The following is a 19,448-nucleotide window of genomic DNA, read 5'->3' on the forward strand; positions in this document are numbered from 1 at the left end:
GTGGTTTCAGGATCCTTCCCCGACACATCGGAAACCAACATCTACAACATGCAATTTGAGTCTCATGGAAGTTGCATTAAAACATGTTGAAAGGATTGAGAAAGGTTTCAGTGCTGACTGTACTATGTAGTGCTGTTTTTAAATTGCCTGGCATAGTTAGTCTCCTAAGGGCGCACCGCAATAATTAAAAAAGTTTCCCGCATGCTGATTAAATCGTGAAAAATGACAGAAAACGTTTATTTTTTCAGCGTCCCACACAAACAAATAAAATCGATTTGGTTTAGCACTCGGCGATCAGGCAGATGCGGCACGAAACGTTGCGCCACACGCTAGGGCTAATTTAACATCTAACGCATCTGCGCACGATGTTTCGATGTGTTATGGCAAAGAAAAGAGCTTTGAAATTTAAGGTTTTTCATTTTGCGGGTCTCGGAGGCTCCTAAAAAGAAGAAAAGTTTGTATTTCAAGGAGGGTTATGAAAACGTTAAAGAAGGTTGAGGAAGCCCTATGCATTCTCACTCATAAAATACACATTTGCATGGTGTGGAACTTGAGGACAGATAAAGCTCGAATGGGGAGGGCAGGTATAGAGCAGATTGCTTATTTCTTACGTTTGAGATGCCTGTAAATGCAACCCGTGTACATTTAGATCAGTTAAGTCAATTTAAACAGTCTCCATTGATAAGGATGAATGTCCTAATTGTGTCATCGTTAGTTTTTTTTACATTTTCGACATCATGCAGCCATTTCCTAGCATAATGGCTGTCGGCGTGTGGGCCTTAATTTTCTAGGCAGACCCATGAGAGGATGGGAAAATCAGCTTTTTCTCCCTGTGCTCGTCCATGGTTGCCGTGCGGTTCAGACTGACTTTCTGCCACTTCCCCCCCCCCCCCCTCGTGGCCCCTTCCAGAGTACGAGCCTCCGATCCTGGACCTGAATTACGCCGGCAGCAGCACGGCCCCTGTGGGCGGCTTCATCTACCGCGGCTGCCAATCCAGGAGGCTCTACGGCAGTTACGTATTCGGGGACCGCAGCGGGTGAGTCGCTCGAAACGCTGGGAATTGTGGGTAATGCAGCGGCTGCCTCGTGCACCTGGGCCAACACTTGTATGATAAACACTACCTACAAAGCAAATGCATGTGATTGTAATTGTTATGCTGTTTCGTAGCTGTGACCCAGTTCTCGCTTCCTATTGGCCGTCTAACCCGCCTAACGTTATGTGCCGCGATGCCCCAGGAACCTGCGCGTCCTGCAGAAGCCATCAGCGGGCAGGTCTTGGCAGGAGAAGCCCCTATGTGTGGGCAGCAGCGGCACCTGTGGCAACTCCATCTCTGGACAGATCCTGGGATTTGGGGAGGACGAGTTGGGTTAGTATCTTGCTGGGCCCAAGACATTTATCGTTCCACGCCGAGCGTGGGGATTCCGGTTGGAACAAGGGCTGTGGGGTCCGCTATGAGTTATTTTATTAATTTCTCATTCGAAAAACATTGCAGGAAGCTAGAAGGATTTTGAAAGTAGCTGATTCTTGTGGAGATTTTCTGCTATATTATCATTTGAATGATGTCGGCCGCAAATTCAAACATGCGTTTGTAGAAGGTCGTTTGACGTGACTGTATGTGTATCCTCGTCTCCACTGCCTCCACGTTTATATAAACTTGCCTGGGCTGGAATAGAAAATAATTTCCATTTTATGGAGTGTCCGCCAAGGCATGGGAGGCGAGCCATTTTATGTGAGAGGGTGGGTTTACGTTTACATGACAGTTCTGCAGCTGACAAAGAAACAACTCTCAGAAAAGCATAAATCCACCGTGCTGATACTTGATGGTGGCTTCCAGCTGAGCATGCAGTGTCTGAATAGTGAAAGGCGGCTACCAGAAGCCGATGTTCATGGCGCATTCCAATGAGGTCATCTAGCAGCACGATTGGCCCTGACATTGTTTACAAACAGCTTAAAAAGCAGAGGCCAGGCCAGCCTGTAGGGGGCGCAAAGGAGACAGCATCTCCGCTAGGCTGCATTTTGCGTATGCAATAGCAGGAGTTCTCCGAGAACTGCTTGGGTATTAGCATTAGCGCAGCCGCTAAACCATCGCACCCAAGAAGCAGCATCAGGGAGCATCAGGGAGCAAAGAGCAAAAGACCGCTGCCCCCAGTGGCTGGAGGCCAGAAATGCAAGACCCACTCCTGTGTATTTCATCATTATAACACCGAACGTGTCCCTGGCTTCTCTCAAAGGCAGCACCCAATGTTAACATCCAGAAGTCATTAATCACTGTGTTCTTGTCCTGCAGGTGAGGTGTACATTCTGGTCACCAGCAAGAGCATGGCCCAGTCCAATAATGGCAAGCTGTACAAACTGGTGGATCCAAAGAGGTACGGTGTGGTGTCATCTCTGTCGGCTTTATTTGTATGGGCAGGCAGCCTTTGATAGATATCATGCATGTTGTGGGCCAGTAGGGGGCACTGCGCCGAGCTAAACAATCTCAGAATGGGCCTTTGGGCTTTCATCCTCCAACAACTCGCCATACAGCTGCCTCGCTGGTGGCCAAGACAAACAGCCGGGGGGAACCAGAGAGGCGGTGTACGGTTTCAAAATGTTAGTGTAGCCCATTTCCAACGGCAACATCGCCGTGGGCCTTCGAGGGAAAATGAGACACCTGTCGATAGCCTGGGGCAGTGTTTTTGTTGGGGGGGGGGGGGGGGGGTTTGGTGAAGGGTAGTGAAGCAACTGTGAATGTGCTTCACTGTCCCAAGATTCAGCCCCCACATTCCGTAACCCAGTTCCCTCAACCTCCCCAGCCCCCGCTGGAGGGACTGACACCCAGATACGAACGCGGCGTGTGGTCCGGGGGGGGGGATGGCCGTGCTTCCACACGTGCGTGTAAGCGTGTCATGTGCACGCGTTGCGTGTGTAATTCCTAGCACGTGTTCCGGCCTGCAAAGCACCACACAATAAAGGCTCCTTTTGATTGTGCGCTAGTTTGAATTTGAACACCTTCCAACATATGGGGTGTACAGCCTTCATACAGAAGATTAATCATCAGAATAGCATTATTAGTATTGTTATTCTAATAAGCAGAAACCGGGCCCCTTCATCATTCAAACCAGTTGCATGTGTTGCATTCTGGGTCGATAGTTTCCCTCCATTTTAACCTCTTCGGTGGTACTGTGTTTCGAATCCTCCATTGACAGAGGTGGATATTTAAGGTCCGGAAAATTAAAAATCCAGGCCAAGATTTTGTTTCAGCCAGTCCGTTGAGTGTGAAGAGTCCCCAGCTGGTTGGTTAAAACAAAATTTTTGTCCGGATTTTTATTTTCTGGACCTGGAATGTCCATCTCTGTCCATTAAAATGTCTGTTCAAATGTGACTCTGAACCCGACCAGCTTGTTTTTGTGTTGGCGGCATGTGGCAGTTTCTCCGTAATTATTATTAAATTCTAAAACCTGCCACAGTTATTCCCCTTCTCCATCTATCGGCATGTTTAGTCTGCCGGTCCTGGGGCGTGATGCCGTGTCCTTGTGCATCCAGGAGCCCGTTCCGAGGATCTCGTTACCAGGGGGGCGCCGGCGTGACCTTTGTCAGGCTGTCCTGTAGGGTGGTCTGACAGGGACACCCCACCCCACGACATACGCGTGTCATGTATAGTCCCAGTGGGGGCACCTGGCAGGTTCTTCGTTGGGGAAGCTTCACGTTGGTCTAACATCAAATGGCAAGGGGTGCGGCGCTCTTATGGGGGGGTGGTGGGGGGGGGTCAGCGTAGTTCTGCTAATGAGTTGAAGAGGCCTGTTTTCGTGTACATGGAGATGTGCAGGGTCTGATTATGAGGCCGGATGCTCGATTTGAGGATTTTCTAATCTTGCGGCTCATTCCCCGCACAGGGCAGAGGCCTTCTGGGAACGTCAGCCATTTGTGGTTAGGCGTCACCGGAAGCTAGGATTCGGGAGAAGAAGGAAATGGCCATGGGCCGGGTGGGGGGGCAGATGTGGTGCAGCTGTAATACAAACCGTGAGGCGGGATGTCATCTATTTAGAATGTGAGGATACGCTGCCCCTACCCTCATGATATTGTGAGACATCCTCCAATGTTTGCGTTGTATTCAGTTTTGGCACTTTTCTTATTTCTGCCATTCGGCCCCTACGTCTCGGACTCTTCCTTGTCCTTGTCACGAAAGTCGTGTGGCTCGAATTGTCCGGAATCTTCTGCGTAAGCTCGACAGCTGTTTTACTCAATTACCCACGATGCACGGCAGTCGTGCTCAAACAGTCTCCAAGAACAGTAAGAGGGCAAAATGAAAACACGTTCGTATGACCATTTAAGGACACATCCTTTGTTTAAAAAAAAAAATAAATGGTGATGAGGATTTATATTCAACTCAATGCTTGGAACAAAAAAAAATCATGGCATGTTTCCTGATTGAAATACGCACAAGCCTGCAGCGGAGAGCTGAACTCCTGACATACTGCGCTGGGCGCAGAGGCGGACGAACAAAGGACCCCGCCGGGCCGGTTCCGCTGGGCCCCATTCATGTCCCGAAGAGGCCGGCACTGGACGGTCTGAAGCTAATCAGCCTGCCCTCCTCCAATTTATCAGTCTGCCGCTTTGTGCGAGAGGCCCGCCCATGCCTGATACATTCCCACAGTGCTGCTTGACCTGGCTGCTTTGTTGTGGGTTGGTACGGCAGGTGTTGTGTTCATGACCACCCTGGAAGTAAGACAAACTGTTTGGGGGCAGCGCTGACCCCTGCGCCGTGGACAGCGTTACCGAATCCTCAGGGGCTCCCTCTCTCCCTCTCTCTCTTTCCCTCTCTCTCTCTCTTCTTCTTTTTTCTTTCTTTTTTTTTAAAAAAAAAACCAGCGTACAGCCTGTCACAACAAAACTCCATCTCACATAAAGTATGTATAAAGAGCGGCCCAGGAGAGAGGAGGAGAGCATGGGAACAGAAATTCCCAGCCATCCGTCACGGCGCCTGTCAGGGTGATAACCCCCCCCCCTCCTCCCATCCCCCCAGCTTGTTTGCAAAAAGAGCCACGTCCGGCTTTTCGCCACACAGGCAGGACCTTGGGGGGGGGGGGGCTGGGTGTCGTGTAAAATACCCTAACCCGCCCCCCCCCCCCCCAATGTAGCACAGACAGCATGTAGTGAGTAGCGGTTCAGATTTATGCCTCGTTTTTGATTTGATTCCCGAGCCGTGTGCAGTGACGCCGGTGTCAGTGTTTGCAAACACAGTGTATAATCCGCATTTTCCCCTCCCTCCCGGCCTCGGCGCTCTGACCGTGGCGACACAATCGGCAAACCTTTCCCATGCACTCAATGCGGCCACAAGATGCACAGGCTAAGAGCACTTCAGCCTGCTCCTACCAGAATGTAGCCCCTTCACCGGGGTCCAATTACAGCGTCTGTGTGTGTGTGTGTGTGTGTGTGTGTGTGTGTGTGTGTGTGTGCATACTGAGCGCATGCCAGTGCGCGCTCCCCCCCCCCATCTGCGTGTGTCGGGGCTGTGCGTGTGCGTGATCGCATGCGCGACACGCCGACGATCCCTCTGCCTCAGGAAATGGTATAAAATCTAGAGTAATGATACCTCCTTCCTTATCATAGACGACCATCACGCCTGGTCCTCGAACATTATTCCATACATAAAGGGGGCAGCATTAAACAGGAGGCGCGAAAAGGCGGTTAAATCACGGTGCAGTTCATCCCAGGGTACTGAGACCCTTAAATCTGGTTAACTAGATGGATTCAACTTCTCTGGCACTAACTGTTACAGATACAAGGGGTCGTTTTATTTCTTTAGCAGGGACTTTTTGTTGAGAAAGCAGGACCAGATAGGCCCTAGAGCATTAAGGATTTAAGTGCCTTGTTCAGGGACCCGACAATGAAACGCCCAACAAATACTGGGATTTGACCCGACAACCTTGTGGTCACAGACGTGATGAACTGAATCTGCTGAGCTACATGTTGGTATAGTTTTGGGTGTGCTGTTAGCTGGTATTGGGTGGGAGCATTATAATGTTGTGCATTTGTGCTGTACATGCATGTGTGCATGAGGTCTTATCTGACTGCGCCTCTCCAACACCGTGTTGCATGGCAGGCCCCCGCTGCCCAAGGAATGCCAGCGTACGGTGGAGCCCCCTGAGCTGCTGGGGACGGCCTGCTCTCGGCAGTGCAAGAACGGGCACTGCACCCCAACCGGAAGGTGCTGCTGTAGCCCCGGCTGGGAGGGGCCCTTCTGCAGAGTGGGTGAGTGCACTGCCCACTGTGGCATCTGAGAAATAATGTTACAAGTGAATATAACATAACGAATTACACGAGGGAAAGTTGCCCATTGCTGATCTGCTTCAAATAGACGTCTGTTGCCCATTATCAACGGGAAAGTGTCCCAGCAACACTGGTCAGCAACATTGCTCAAAACGTTGCCCTGTGTATCGTCACCCTTAGAATTTTGAGATTAATCGGTTGCCGTTGGCGATGGCCTAACCCTAACCCCCATCCCCCCCCCGCCTTCCTGTCATTTGTAGCCAGGTGCGAGCCCGTGTGCCGTAACGGTGGCGTCTGCATGGAGCCCAACAAATGCCTGTGCAAGAGCGGCTACTCTGGCCTGCAGTGTGAGCGCGGAGAGCGCGGCGAGCCAGCCCCCGAGGCCAAAGACGGCCTGCTGGACCACCTCATCGACGTCACCTCCTACCTGCTGGACCTCACCAGCTATATCGTGTAGGCCGGTGCCAGGAGGGGGGGGCTTCGATCACTGCACGCCTCAGATATCACCCCCTGCTCCGCTGATCACACCTCCAACCCACACGCCCTGTAACACTACAAGCGGGCGTCCACCGAACGGACCCCCCCAGAGAAAATGAAAAGGCAAACCCCGCACCCTCCCTCACCACCCAGCATAAGGACTTGGACACTGGCTTAGAATCTCTGAGCAGCTTCTGTCCTGGATTTGTGTCAGTCCCCTGGCTGTGACTCCCAGTCACGAGGCAGTGACTCTCTGTCACGAGGACCTTGCTTCGGTGCCTCTGTTGTTGGCCTTCCCACCACCCTTGGGACCCCCCCCCCCCCCCAAGAAAAAAAAGCAATTCTTCACTCACAGACCCTGGGTGCAGCTTGGCAAGGAGGCACACCTTCTGCATGGACAAGATGAAGGAATATCAGAAGTGTTTCGTCTGAAGTATTACTCTCAGTGTGACATCTGCATGGTGGCCGGGTGGCGGGGGGGCAGGGGGGGGATGTCAGAGAAGCACATTTTCCGCAGATTTGTTTTTGTTTTTTTTGTTTTTAATTTTGTTGTATGGTACAGCCTTTTCATCACCATCAGCAGTGTACCATGGACTGGGCTGTGGCGACCAGCAGCGCCTCCTCTGTGCTGATCTGGGGTCAGTCATCTCCGGTAACGGGGACAGAGCTCTTTCCCGGGGGTCCGGACTTTCCGACGGCAAGCAGTGGAACGTCACTTAAAAAAACAAATAAGTAAACATCTTGGGGCACCTGTGTTTCCCGCAGATTGGCCCCCCGAGGGGCCAAACCCTTCAAAATTAGCCCCGTTGCCCGCAAAGCTATAGAATTATGCATTTTAAATTTGCAAATGAAGATATAATTCAATAGTGTAGTGATGTAATTGTAATCTACAGCCAATAGCCTTTTACTGTATGTAGTAAAAGAGCATCATGGTGGTAAACAAACACAAAGCTTAAAACTCTACTAATTTTTATGACTATTGATAGTGGTAAAGTATGGATAAAACGAATTAATGTACCGAGAAAATATTTTATATAAAGTGCCACTGAGTTTACATGGTTTACTTTCCTTTCGTTTGATGAGGACCATCCAAGCTGCTTCATGATATGTTCATGTCATGTTCTCTTCTTCTGGGGCTGTTCCTCCAGTTCGCTTGGTGTAGAATGAAGGTCATCACTGGCATCACGGTCCAGTGTCCACGTACTCCTGACCCCGCTGGATGCCGAAATCCACCAGCACTGGTCTCAGACACGTTTCAGTGGTTTAGATATTCAGCACCGAGGTCTCCTGGACCTTTGGTGTTGGACGATCAAGCTGTCGCTATCCACGCTCTAGCTACGTGACTCACGTGCTGCGCGCTTTGGTCAAATTCACCCTAGTCTCTAACACTGTTCATGGGTTATGTTCTATGATGGTCAAGACCGATGACTCCTTAACCTGAGAAATAGCAACCATTTTTGCTGATCAAAAGACATTTTCTTGTTCGAAATAGCCTAGCGTCGACGCCTAGAAAGCCGTCTCACCTTTCGTCAAAAATTATTAGTCCTCTCTGGTTCTCTCACTCATGTGCCTGCGTTTTGGTGTTGATTGGATACCGGAAAGGCCCGTTTTAACCATTTGTCCAGAACTGACCCAGACGGACACCCTGTCAGCGCCAGTATCGTGCCACCTTTCGATCATTTTGAAATGCAAGCCATATCGTGGTGTTCAATCTCATAATACTCCCATAATGCTCAGTTGTTTGGGGGCAAGCCAAATTACGGATATGTTTGCCGTGCTATTTTACAAAAATGATTAGGCTGGACATGATGAAAGTGACAGAGAGCATACAGATATTTTATTCTCATGTTCAGTAAGGTCGAGTATATCTGAGCAGCCCGTATGAAACATGCAGAACTCTGAAGCGATATTTTCAGTAAATGAGAGATGATTCATAACCATGTGTACTACAGGCCGTGAAATCAGATATATAAAGACTTCAGAAGACTACAGCTGAAACGTCATAAATTAGCCACACTGCAGATGTCGTAAAGTGGCCATTGTTAAAATATATAATATGAATGTTAAAGAAGCTCAAACTTTCCGCATTCACTGGCAAGGGATATCCGATCGATATCATTCCCCACATCACTCCGGACGTCCCACTTCCCCCACCCCAATCGGCCCTCCGCTTTAGCGCACCATGTGAGTAACAGCGCCAATCAGAATTCACATCCAAAGTGTGCTTAAAATCATCAGGGTTTGTAACATTACGAGATAATTGTACCATAGCACTGTTTGTAGATTTCTATATAGGGATTCGGATTGCAACAAAACCATGTTTATTTTTCTTTATTATTAATATGATGATGATGATTATTATTATTATTGTCCTAAATGTGTGTGCTATTGATTATTATATGGAATAGTAAATTCTACAAAATCCATGCTGTAAGTTTAAAATCCATAATTTTAGCACTTAATGTGAATCTTGCATCAGAGCTGCTGAGAAGGCCTTGTGAATAGAGTAATCGTTTTCATTATTTAAGTAGTTATGCAAAGGTTATTTAAATCCTCTACATTGTTTGTACCTTGTGAAGATATGGATTTTCTTTTTTTTTCTTTTTTTTTTGTAAATATAATTGGGATTCTCTTTGGTCTCTTTTCTGAAATAGCTGTCTATTAAAGTTTATAGCATGTCCGATCAGTCCCGTGTTAGGTTCTTATTTCAGCGTCTGTCGGCCAGGCGCAAGGTGACATACTGCTCAGCGTGCTGAACTCATCATATGACATACCTACATTTTATCCAAAGCGATGTACTTTGTTTCAGTAAAGCAGGGTCAGACAGTTCCTGGAGCAATTGGAGGTTAAGGACCTTGTTCAAGGGCCCAGTGGTGAAATCCCTGGGATTTGATCCAGCAACCTTCCGAGGGACACAGTTGTTCTACACCTTTCAAGTACGGATGGCGAAACGGCTGATGAAACACAGTTGTTCTTCGTTTTAAAATTTTATCCTAATGTGGTAACATAGTTCCTCAGGGTTTTTTTTTTTTTTTTTTTCGGTACAAGCCGCCTCTGCGAAATGTCCTAATTTGTCAGGCGTCGCCATTCCAGCTCTTCTGGCAGATCTTTGCGCAGGTAACACGTAGGTGAGGTGCTGAGGAGCATCAGGAGATGGCCGGCAGGGAAGATGGGTCTTGCCAGTGGTGCTTTTAGCTCACGATTCCGGGAATGTTTAGACGAGTATGAAATCCTGGACGTCTTGGAAAGCTGAGTGTTGACAGGCCGATAAGCATCTCCCTAAGATGAACACGGCACAAGGGAAACATTTACTTGACGGCTCTGACGCTGAAACTACACATAACACGTCCAGAAGGATGAGCCCCACGTAGGTACATGCTGGCCATTCTTTCTTTAAACCTTGCAGGCCGGCAAATGGTCTCGGTTGGCGTGTCTGCCGTACAGCAGGTATCACTCCTATCTGTACGATGCGTGTAATACAGCCACTAGCTATTCTCTGAAGCCCTTCTAGGCAGCTTGGCCGTTGGTCATGATTGTGGAATCTTAGAACGATAACACAGCCTTCCACTCATCAAGCAACAGCCCCAGCTGATGGAATAATTAAAATTTCCTCCCAAATATTGATCTCATTTACTGCTTCCACCAGTAAAGACGACCACCCACCCGCTATAGACACCCAGACTTATTTATAGTAATGCAATACTAACTTATCTGTGCTTGGGGCCCGTCACAACTGCGTAAAGTGGAACTAAGCAATTGTGCTTTAAAGTCTGAGGTATATTTTCGTTTATACTCTATTTGTACCATGAGGCGTTGCTTTTCATTTGGAATTGTTTTCTTCTCCACAAAGAGCCCTCTTTCGGCTATCTGCGATAAACACCGTAAGCCTGCGTTCGGATAAACACGCACCCTCGATACGCTAAATATTTGCAACACTGCTTTGGTGGGCAGCATTGTGACACTGGGTGAGAGAACAGATGACTGAGTCGCGACGGACACAAAAGGTAACGGCAGGGAAAAAGGTAAATGATACAAATTCTACAATAGTAATATTTGAAATGCATTGCTTATACGCAGCGATTTGCCCTTCCTCGCTCACTTTGCAGCAGATGTCGTTGGTTAATGAAGACGTCCCATTTCTTATATCGCTATACATAGTTCTGGAAACTGTAGGGCCACATTTTTTATTGCTGAGTTTATAAGGAAGGGAATGTCACAACTATTATTTAGAACCATATGTTCTGACCACGATGGATTGGAAAGCAAATTAAATGACTAACAGAGGCTTCCAGGATACGATGATGTATGAGTTAGGACTATTTACAATTAGCTGTAATGTGGCAGACTTGATCCCAACTGACCCAACTTCGTGTCCATCCAACAAGCACAGCATTCGTCCCATAACCGGATCCATAGCTTTAGACAAAAGCCAACCGCTACCTGACATGTAACTCGACCTGTTTATATTAGTCTAAGGCAGCCTTGTACCAGCTGTGGGAGTTTCTCTTTTTTTATCTAATATTCCTTCCTTCATTAGCATTCTAACACTACTTCTCAGTCACGGTTAGCCAACCGTGGCCACAGGAATGCGACCGCTGCTGTAGCGCTCGGCCCTCAGGTTCGGAACCGCCAGCCCTGCGCGGTCGTCCATTTCCTGCCGCCCTCGTACGCTACTTGGCAGGTCCTCCGTTCTCCTGTTTCGTCCTCCCCCCTTTTTCCAAAGGACCGGGCGGCTCGGCGTGAGCAAGAAAGGCGCTGGCGAAGGAAGCCGGGCACCGATTCCAGAAGACAAACGCAAAAACTGAGAGCGCGGCGGTAAACGCCAGGGAAACAGGTGCCCGGGGAGCTGTGAGGATACATACCGTTGACGTTTAAATCGTACTGGTTCCTTATTATAATTTTGTTAGCGGATATAACAAAATATGGATAGATGTGTGGATGAAGGAGATCAAAATGACAAGAACGCTCTACCAAACGTTTTGGGTTTTTTTTTTTCCATGAGTATCGGTTTAATTAGAAACCAGTCAAATGTCTCCTCAGCTCAAAATTCAGCCCCGAAAGCTCCTGTGACTTTGTTGATACTATTACGTAAAATATAGCCCGTGTTACTCAATCCCGCCGATTTATTTTGTAGGTGCTGGATGCCGTTGGTGTAAATATTTACAGTGGTTTCCAGTCATGTCATTCTTTTCATTGTCCCTTCTGCTCTGTCCCTGGCCAGAATGTATATTCCATTCTATTACTTCATGTGTTTATGCGTGCTGTCCAAGATTACCACTTCTGTAATCCCTCAGCATGGCTGGTCTACTTTAATATTCTGTCAACACCATTTCCACGGCAACCTGGGCCTCCTGAAGGGGGGTGGGGGGTGGGGGGGGGGGGCACTCGGGCTCTGGTTAGCCACCTCCCAGCCGCCACACTGACTTGCATCCATAAAATGATGCCATTATAGCCCCCACCGAGTCCCAATCTGTCATGTAAACACATGCAATGTGCTGAGAAAAAGTGATGGCGTTGGGGTGGGGGGGTGAGAAAAATAGGTGACCGTTAGGGTTATTTACGAAGGATCTTTATTGTCGCACCTGGTGAATTATAACTGAACAAACACTTAAGGGCCCAGAAGGTCAGAAGGTATGAGGAGGAGGCCATGAGGTCATCCCCGGGCTTGAGAGTGTGATGCAGAAGATGTCTTGTTTCATGTTATTTTTCCCCCTGCCACTGACATTGCACAGAGCTTAGTAAACAACTGATGCCGGAATGGACCACCTGGATTCAGTTTCCATGTTGAGGTCACTCGCTTAGAATTTTCCCAAACACACTAAAAGGGTTACACATATAGTTAACGGTCACAGTTTTATAACACGTCGACGTTTTATTTGTGTGCGTGACGCGGCTTTTTCATCGGTCCTTCTGCATCTGTCTCCCCCCCACCCGAGTTGCTTCACCGGTGGACCAGCAATCGAGATGACAGAGCCGCGGCCTCATCTGTTTGCTTCTCCGGCTCACTCAGACGGAGAACTCGAGACGGCCTTGAGAGAGCGCCGTGACTCAGAAGACGTCCAGTGCTCTTTGCGGCTTATATGGTCTCAGATTCGGCCCTTTTTTTCACTCCAGAAACATAAAACAACAACAACAAAAAAAGTGACAGGGAATGATGCAGAAACTGGTGCCGCTGCCTCCTCCCCTGTCTCACGCTCACTCTTACTTGCTGTTTAGATACCTCTGACCTTGACTCCCAGTCTAAAGTGCTAATGACGTCTGAGCTACCAAAAATGTGGCTGTCCTGCACCTTTCTGGTATCTGAATTGGAGCCACGTCTCGTATCACTCCTGAGCTGGAGGCCTCGCCAGGTCCTTGGTCAGTGAGGCATCTTATCAGCAACCTGCCGAAGTGGCTGAAACATGCCAGCGGACCTGTATCTGGTCATGTTCTGGAACCCCTGGACCGCTCCTAACCTACCAGAAGCTGTGGACTCGAATTCCTCTTCATCTGAGTCTATTGCTGTTTCTGCGATTCTCAGCGTGAAACCCTCACTACCCGCTGTGATGCTGCTCAAACATGGACCTCAATATGCCCTTGCAGTTCAGAGGTTGTCATAACGGTCATTCTTTTCACATGCAAGACACTTTCTCTTCTTCCTGTGTGGAACAGAGGAATACTTGCTAACTTGCTTACTTCCTGTTGGTAGCCTTGGTAAGCTTGATGAGAGCGGTATTGAGTGAAAGCTTCGCCTTGAGGGCATAGATACTGTTAAACCAGATAATACACATGACCAAAGCCACAGTAGAGGTGAAATTTACTGCATTTGCACATCCTGGGCAAGCTATTCAAACATCCACAAATTCTGATTCCTAATTCACTTGACTTGAATTCCTTTGAGTTTAGGGAGGGAAGTAGAACAGTCGCATGTTAATAAAGTCAGGGATATCAACCCACCAATAGTTTGCATGCTGGAGTCACACAACGAATCACAGAGAGGATGGTGAGTCAGTGAGTAGCTACAGCAGGGCCCTTTAGAGGTCCCCCTTGGTTCTGTTCTCGGACCGTACGTGTTTGTTGCCCTCCTTACACATACCACATCCGACGTGCTTTTTAAATATAGCCAATACCAGCTCAGCTCTTCCCAAAGAATCCAGAGACTAACTGTCGCCTCAAACAGACCCACATCAACAAAGCAAGGATCATCAGGGGTCTCTGAAGCATCTAATAAACGACCAACCAGGGGATACAAACATGGTTAGCATATAGTAGCATGCCACGCTAAAGTCGCAGATATATCCACGGTTCTGGCCACACACCGAGTTGTTGTGTTTTTCTGTCCGTACTCACTGCTCTTCTTTTTTCTAGCAAAGCCGGTTTCGTTTTAACTCCCATATAATGATGAATGGGGTCTGTGGTTTTGGACCAGACTCAAGGCAGATTGGGCACACGCATCATACGGTTTTACCGATTTCGTGACGTGTGGCGGATGGTGTTGGCTTGCCAGACGGGTCCCTCCCGCCCTTCCCGATTATTTAATCATCTTAGGGGCTGAAATTCCGTGTGGCTCGAAACGTGGTGGGGGGGCAGGGAGGGAGCGAAATCCTTCACACGCATGTTTCCAAATGAGAGGACAGGGCCCTGTTTTAACCACAGTCTACCTTAGGGCTATCTTCCGCAATAATCTCATAATTAGCGCACTGGCTTTGCACGGTGCCAAAAATGTGCCATTTACTGTAAGTCATTACTGGCTTCCAGAGTGTTTATTTGGGGCCGGTTTTGTTTTTCCAGGCTGGACAGAATCGCTGTTTGTATACACAGTGTATTCAGAGCAGCATGTTTAACACTAGAACTGCCAAATCTACGCAAATTTGCGTAAATTCCCTGGGCCTAACACCTACTAGCATCCCTGCTGAGAGTTTCTTGGGCCATTGTCCTCCTGCTTTTGTTGTGCAAACACACCCATTACCTGTGAGGCCTGGCACATTTGCATTTTTTTACTCAGAGCAGCTAAAATCCAAGGCAGGCTAAACCTCTGTGTGTGACATGGAAACCTTCACAAAAGTCTGCCATATCTATACCAAATATCCCACATGCTGACTGACCTGCAAATATGAAAGACACACATTCACAAAATATATGGACAAGTCTGTTTTATTTATAAAAAAAATTTAGTGTTTCAAACTTTGCAGTGTTTGCAGACCCAGTGACCATCATCCCTGCATTTGGCGCAAGTGAATTTAGAATAGAATAGAATAGAATAAACCTTTATTATCCCACGAATGAGAAATTTAGGTGTTACAGAGCTCTTGCACAAAAACGTAATATAGAACAATAGGAGCAGGTAGATACACAAAGATATAAATACAAATGTACAAAAAGTTTTGGAATAAATAAAGATGTACAGAGATATGTACAAAATGTACAGAGATATGTACACAGTGCGGGGGTGGGGTGGGGTGTGAATGATCCTGGTTACAGCATGTGATATGTCAGTTAAACATATATGAGTAAAAAATACTCACGCTAAACTGTTATAATGTCTGACAGCCGCTGGTAGGAATGACCTGCGGTAGCGCTCCTTCCTACACTGTGGGTGTAGAAGTCTATTGCTGAATGAGCTGCTCAGAGCTCGTACAGTCTCATGCAGGGGGTGGGAGGTGTTGTCCATAATGGATGTTAGCTTAGACCGCATCCTCTCATCCCCAACCTGCTCGATGGATTTCAGTGGGCAGCCCAGGACAGAGCTGGCCCTCTTCACCAGTTTGTCCAATTTCCCCCTGTTCCTCTCTGCAATTCCACCACACCAGCAGACCACAGCATAAAAGATAGCAGATGCTACCACAGTGTCATAGAAGGACCTTAAGAGAGTCCTGTTCACCCCAAAGGATCTTAGCCGCCTAAGCAGGTGAAGACGACTTAGACCCTTTTTGTAAACTGCCTCAGTGTTTGTAGACCAGTCCAGTTTGTTGTTTAGGTGAACACCCAGGAATTTGTACTCCTTCACCGTTTCAATGTCCAGACCCTGGATGTTCACCGGTGTAGTAGGAGAAGACTTCTTGCTGAAGTCAATCACCAGTTCCTTCGTCTTGCTGGCATTAATATGAAGATGGTTCAGTTCACACCAGCTGACAAAGCGATCGATGACCCCCCTGTATTCCAGCTCGTTCCCCTCTGACACCCGACCAACAATGGCAGTGTCGTCTGAAAACTTCTGTAGATGGCAAGTGTCCGTGTTGTAATTGAAGTCCGCAGTGTATAGGGTGAAGAGAAAAGGGGCGAGTACTGTTCCTTGTGGGGCCCCCGTGCTACAGACTACCACCTCAGACACACAGTCCCGGAGTCTCACATACTGGGGTCTCCTGGTGAGGTAGTCCGTAATCCACGCAGACAACTGATGGTCCACTCCCGCTCCCTCTAACTTCCCCCTCAGCACTGAGGGCCGGATTGTATTGAAGGCACTTGAGAAGTCAAAGAACATGACTCTCACAGTATTTGAGAATACTGAATTTGTAAGAATTTGTAACACTTTGCACTGGTAAACCTGCTGCGGTTTCTGTTGCAGTTCTCCTGTACCTGACACTGAGTTGTCCATACAAGTCCTGGCACAGCAGCAGCCTTCCTCTGTCCCCATAGCCTTTTGTGGCATAAATTGGCAATGGAGTTCCTTGGCTAGATGACTCAAAAATAATCTTCTTTTGCCTTCCCACCCTGTACATGCCTTGTACAGAACGTAGAAATTTGCCACCACCAGGTCCAGCATGTTGTAAAATACAGCTACTGGCCACCTGCATGTTGCTGCTCTTACGGAATACATGCGCGCCATTTGGTCCAACACATTTACACCACACTATAACAGCAGAGAGAGAGAGAGTCATGAGTGTATTTGCTTTTTTTCTACCTTCTTTCTATATAGGCCTGTATAGTACATATCAGAAAACATTGTAGCACTGATGTAAAATTATACACACATTCACATACCTTCATGTGGTTATAGTCTGTTATCGTGTTGGGTTTCCTCTTTCTGCCTTCACAGATCGCCACATCTTGGTCCAAGGAACTCAGAACACACACAATCTTGTTTTTTTAGGTGCATAAATTGTCAAGAAGACACTGCCACTTCTAAGCACTGACGCGGAGAATTCCTCTTGCTGTGCAGTGTCCTTTGAAATTGGAGGAAGTTCATACCAAACTTTATTCCCTGTGCTCAGTAGTGTTGTTTTGCGCTGAAGCAGTCTGTGTGACAGTGCCAGTGAGGTGAAGAAATTGTCCGTTGTGACATTTCTCCCGTCATCCAGAAATGGCTCCATCAGACTCATGACCATGTTCTCTGCCAGCCTCTCCCTTTTCTGGTGACTGGGGTCCTTTCCCAAGTTAGGGGACACGTTGCAGACGTATTTGGTCTCCAAATCCGTGGCCATCCAGAACTTGATCCCAAATTTGTCCGGCTTGGATGCGATATACCAAGTGACATGGAATGGATCCACATCTACTCCACGTTGTCTTTCCACCGGTGTCCCTCAGGGCTCGGTTCTTGGCCCTCTCCTATTCTCCCTCTACACTAAATCTCTTGGCGAAGTTATATCCTCACATGGCTTCTCCTACCACTGCTATGCCGATGACACTCAACTCATCCTCTCCTTCCCTCCCTCAGACACTCATGTCTCCACTAAGATCTCTACATGCTTGGCAGAAATCTCATCTTGGATGACCACTCACCAGCTAAAACTCAAAACTGGTAAAACTGAGTTGCTTTACATCCCGGCTGACTCATCCCCCCTCCAGGACCTTGCGATCTCCTTTGACAACTCCCTGATCCGTCCTTCGGTTTCTGCTAGAAACCTTGGAGTTACCATAGATGATCGGTTGTCATTTTCCTCACATATCGCCAGTCTTTCTCGCTCTTGTCGGTTTCTCCTCTTTAACATCAGGAGGATACGTCCATTTCTTTCCACCCAGGCTACCCAGATACTCGTCCAGTCCCTCGTCATCTCACGCCTTGACTACTGCAACTCGCTTCTAGCGGGTTTACCACTGAGCGCCATCCGTCCCCTCCAACTGATTCAGAATGCAGCTGCTCGTCTTGTTTTCATGCTTCCCAAGTTCTCCCACACCACTCCTTTGCTGCGCTCCCTCCACTGGCTTCCTGTAGCTGCACGCATCAGATTCAAAACACTGATGCTCGCATACAAAGCCAAAAATGGTCTGGCACCATCCTACCTAAAGGACCTCATCACACCCCGCTCTGCACCACGATCTCTCCGATCCTCCAGCACTGCTCGACTGGTCCCACCTCCCCTCAAGGCACAAGGAAGACACGCATCTCGGCTCTTCTCTGTCCTGGCACCTAATTGATGGAATGAACTCCCCCTAGATGTCCGAACAGCTGAATCCTTGAATGTCTTCAAGCGACGACTCAAAACTTTTCTTTTTCAGAAATACCTGACGTAGAACTTCTATATTCTTACTCGACTCTTTTTCTGGTGTGTGTTTTAAAAAAATTAAATAAAATAAAAATTCTGCACTACTCAATGGCGTTCTCAGAGATAGTATTCGTAGCTGGGGTCCTTATTGAGCTAGCATCGGAAATTCATTGCAGAGTCTCAAAGCACTTATGTAAGTCGCTCTGGCTAAGGGCGTCTGCCAAATCCTGTAAATGTAAATGTAAATATACTGCATGGACAATGAACCTTGGTCGAGAACAGCTGTACATCTATGTTCATGTGTTCTCCTGGAGTGAAACTTTCAGCACAGTTCTTGGTGAAGGCTGGCAGAGAACGTGGTCATGAGTCTGATGGAGTCATTTCTGGATGACGGGAGAAATGTCACAATGGACAATTTCTTCACCTCACTGTCACTGTCACACAGACTGCTTCACTTTACTGGGCATGGTGAATAACGTTTGCCGTGAACTTCCTCCATTGGCAAAGGACACTGCACAGGGAGAGGAATTCTCCACGTCAGTGTTTAGAATGGCGCGCATGTATTCAGTACGAGCAGCAACAAGCAAGTGGCCAGTAGCTGTGTTTTACAACATGCTGGACTTGGTGGCGGTGAATGCCTACGTTCTGTACAAAGCATCTACAGGGTGGAAAGGAAAAAGAAGATTGTTTCCGATTCTTCTAGCCAAGGAACTCCATTGCCAAATACAGGGATGATGGTCACTGGGTTTTCAAACGCTGCAAACACAGACTTTGAAAGATAGACAGACTGTGTGGGACAGTAACCACTGAGACAAAAGGCAGAAAGATGACGAAGAGATGAACCTGGAACTGAGGCACGGATACATCAATTTTTACATGAACAGCCAAACATGCAAAGCTGGAGAGATCACACAAAAACAAAATTCACTTTTGGTGTTATAATTCAGTGATGGCCAATGAAAATGAAATGACATTTTATTCTGTATGTGTATGAGCATGTCAAAAACCATGGACCATGACTTCACTCAGCTTATGACATTTATATACAAACATGCATTGGAGACTGAAGTGTTAGCATGTTTTCATTTTATTCATTTCATTCTATTAGCAACTTTTCATTCTATTTTCACTCAATTTGTTTTATAAATAACACAGACTTGTGTTTCCATATATTTTGTGAATGTGCGTCTTTCATATTTGCAGGTCAGTCAGCGTGTGGGATATTTGGTATAGATATGGCAGACTTTTGTGAAGGTTTCCATGTCACACACAGAGGTTTAGCCTGCCTTGGATTTGAGCTACTCTGAGTAAAAAAT

The 19,448-nt window shown here is 47.5% G+C and overlaps 1 protein-coding gene across 2 annotated transcripts in view; it reads left to right on the top strand.

Moving 5' to 3' along the window:
• Positions 1–9,416, top strand: part of LOC125723347 (hedgehog interacting protein) — a 29,292-nt gene extending 19,876 nt beyond the window's left edge. For both annotated transcript variants that reach the window (XM_048999847.1, XM_048999848.1), the window contains exons 9-13: positions 911–1,037; positions 1,237–1,367; positions 2,289–2,370; positions 6,087–6,235; positions 6,514–9,416. In XM_048999847.1, coding sequence (XP_048855804.1) covers positions 911–1,037; positions 1,237–1,367; positions 2,289–2,370; positions 6,087–6,235; positions 6,514–6,710 — 686 coding nt within the window. In that variant the 3' untranslated portion in view covers positions 6,711–9,416. The remainder of the gene's footprint in view (positions 1–910; positions 1,038–1,236; positions 1,368–2,288; positions 2,371–6,086; positions 6,236–6,513) is intronic.
• Positions 9,417–19,448: the final 10,032 nt, after the last annotated feature.

The sequence above is a fragment of the Brienomyrus brachyistius genome, unplaced genomic scaffold, assembly GCF_023856365.1.
Source record: "Brienomyrus brachyistius isolate T26 unplaced genomic scaffold, BBRACH_0.4 scaffold47, whole genome shotgun sequence".
In the NCBI taxonomy this organism is placed as follows: domain Eukaryota; kingdom Metazoa; phylum Chordata; class Actinopteri; order Osteoglossiformes; family Mormyridae; genus Brienomyrus; species Brienomyrus brachyistius.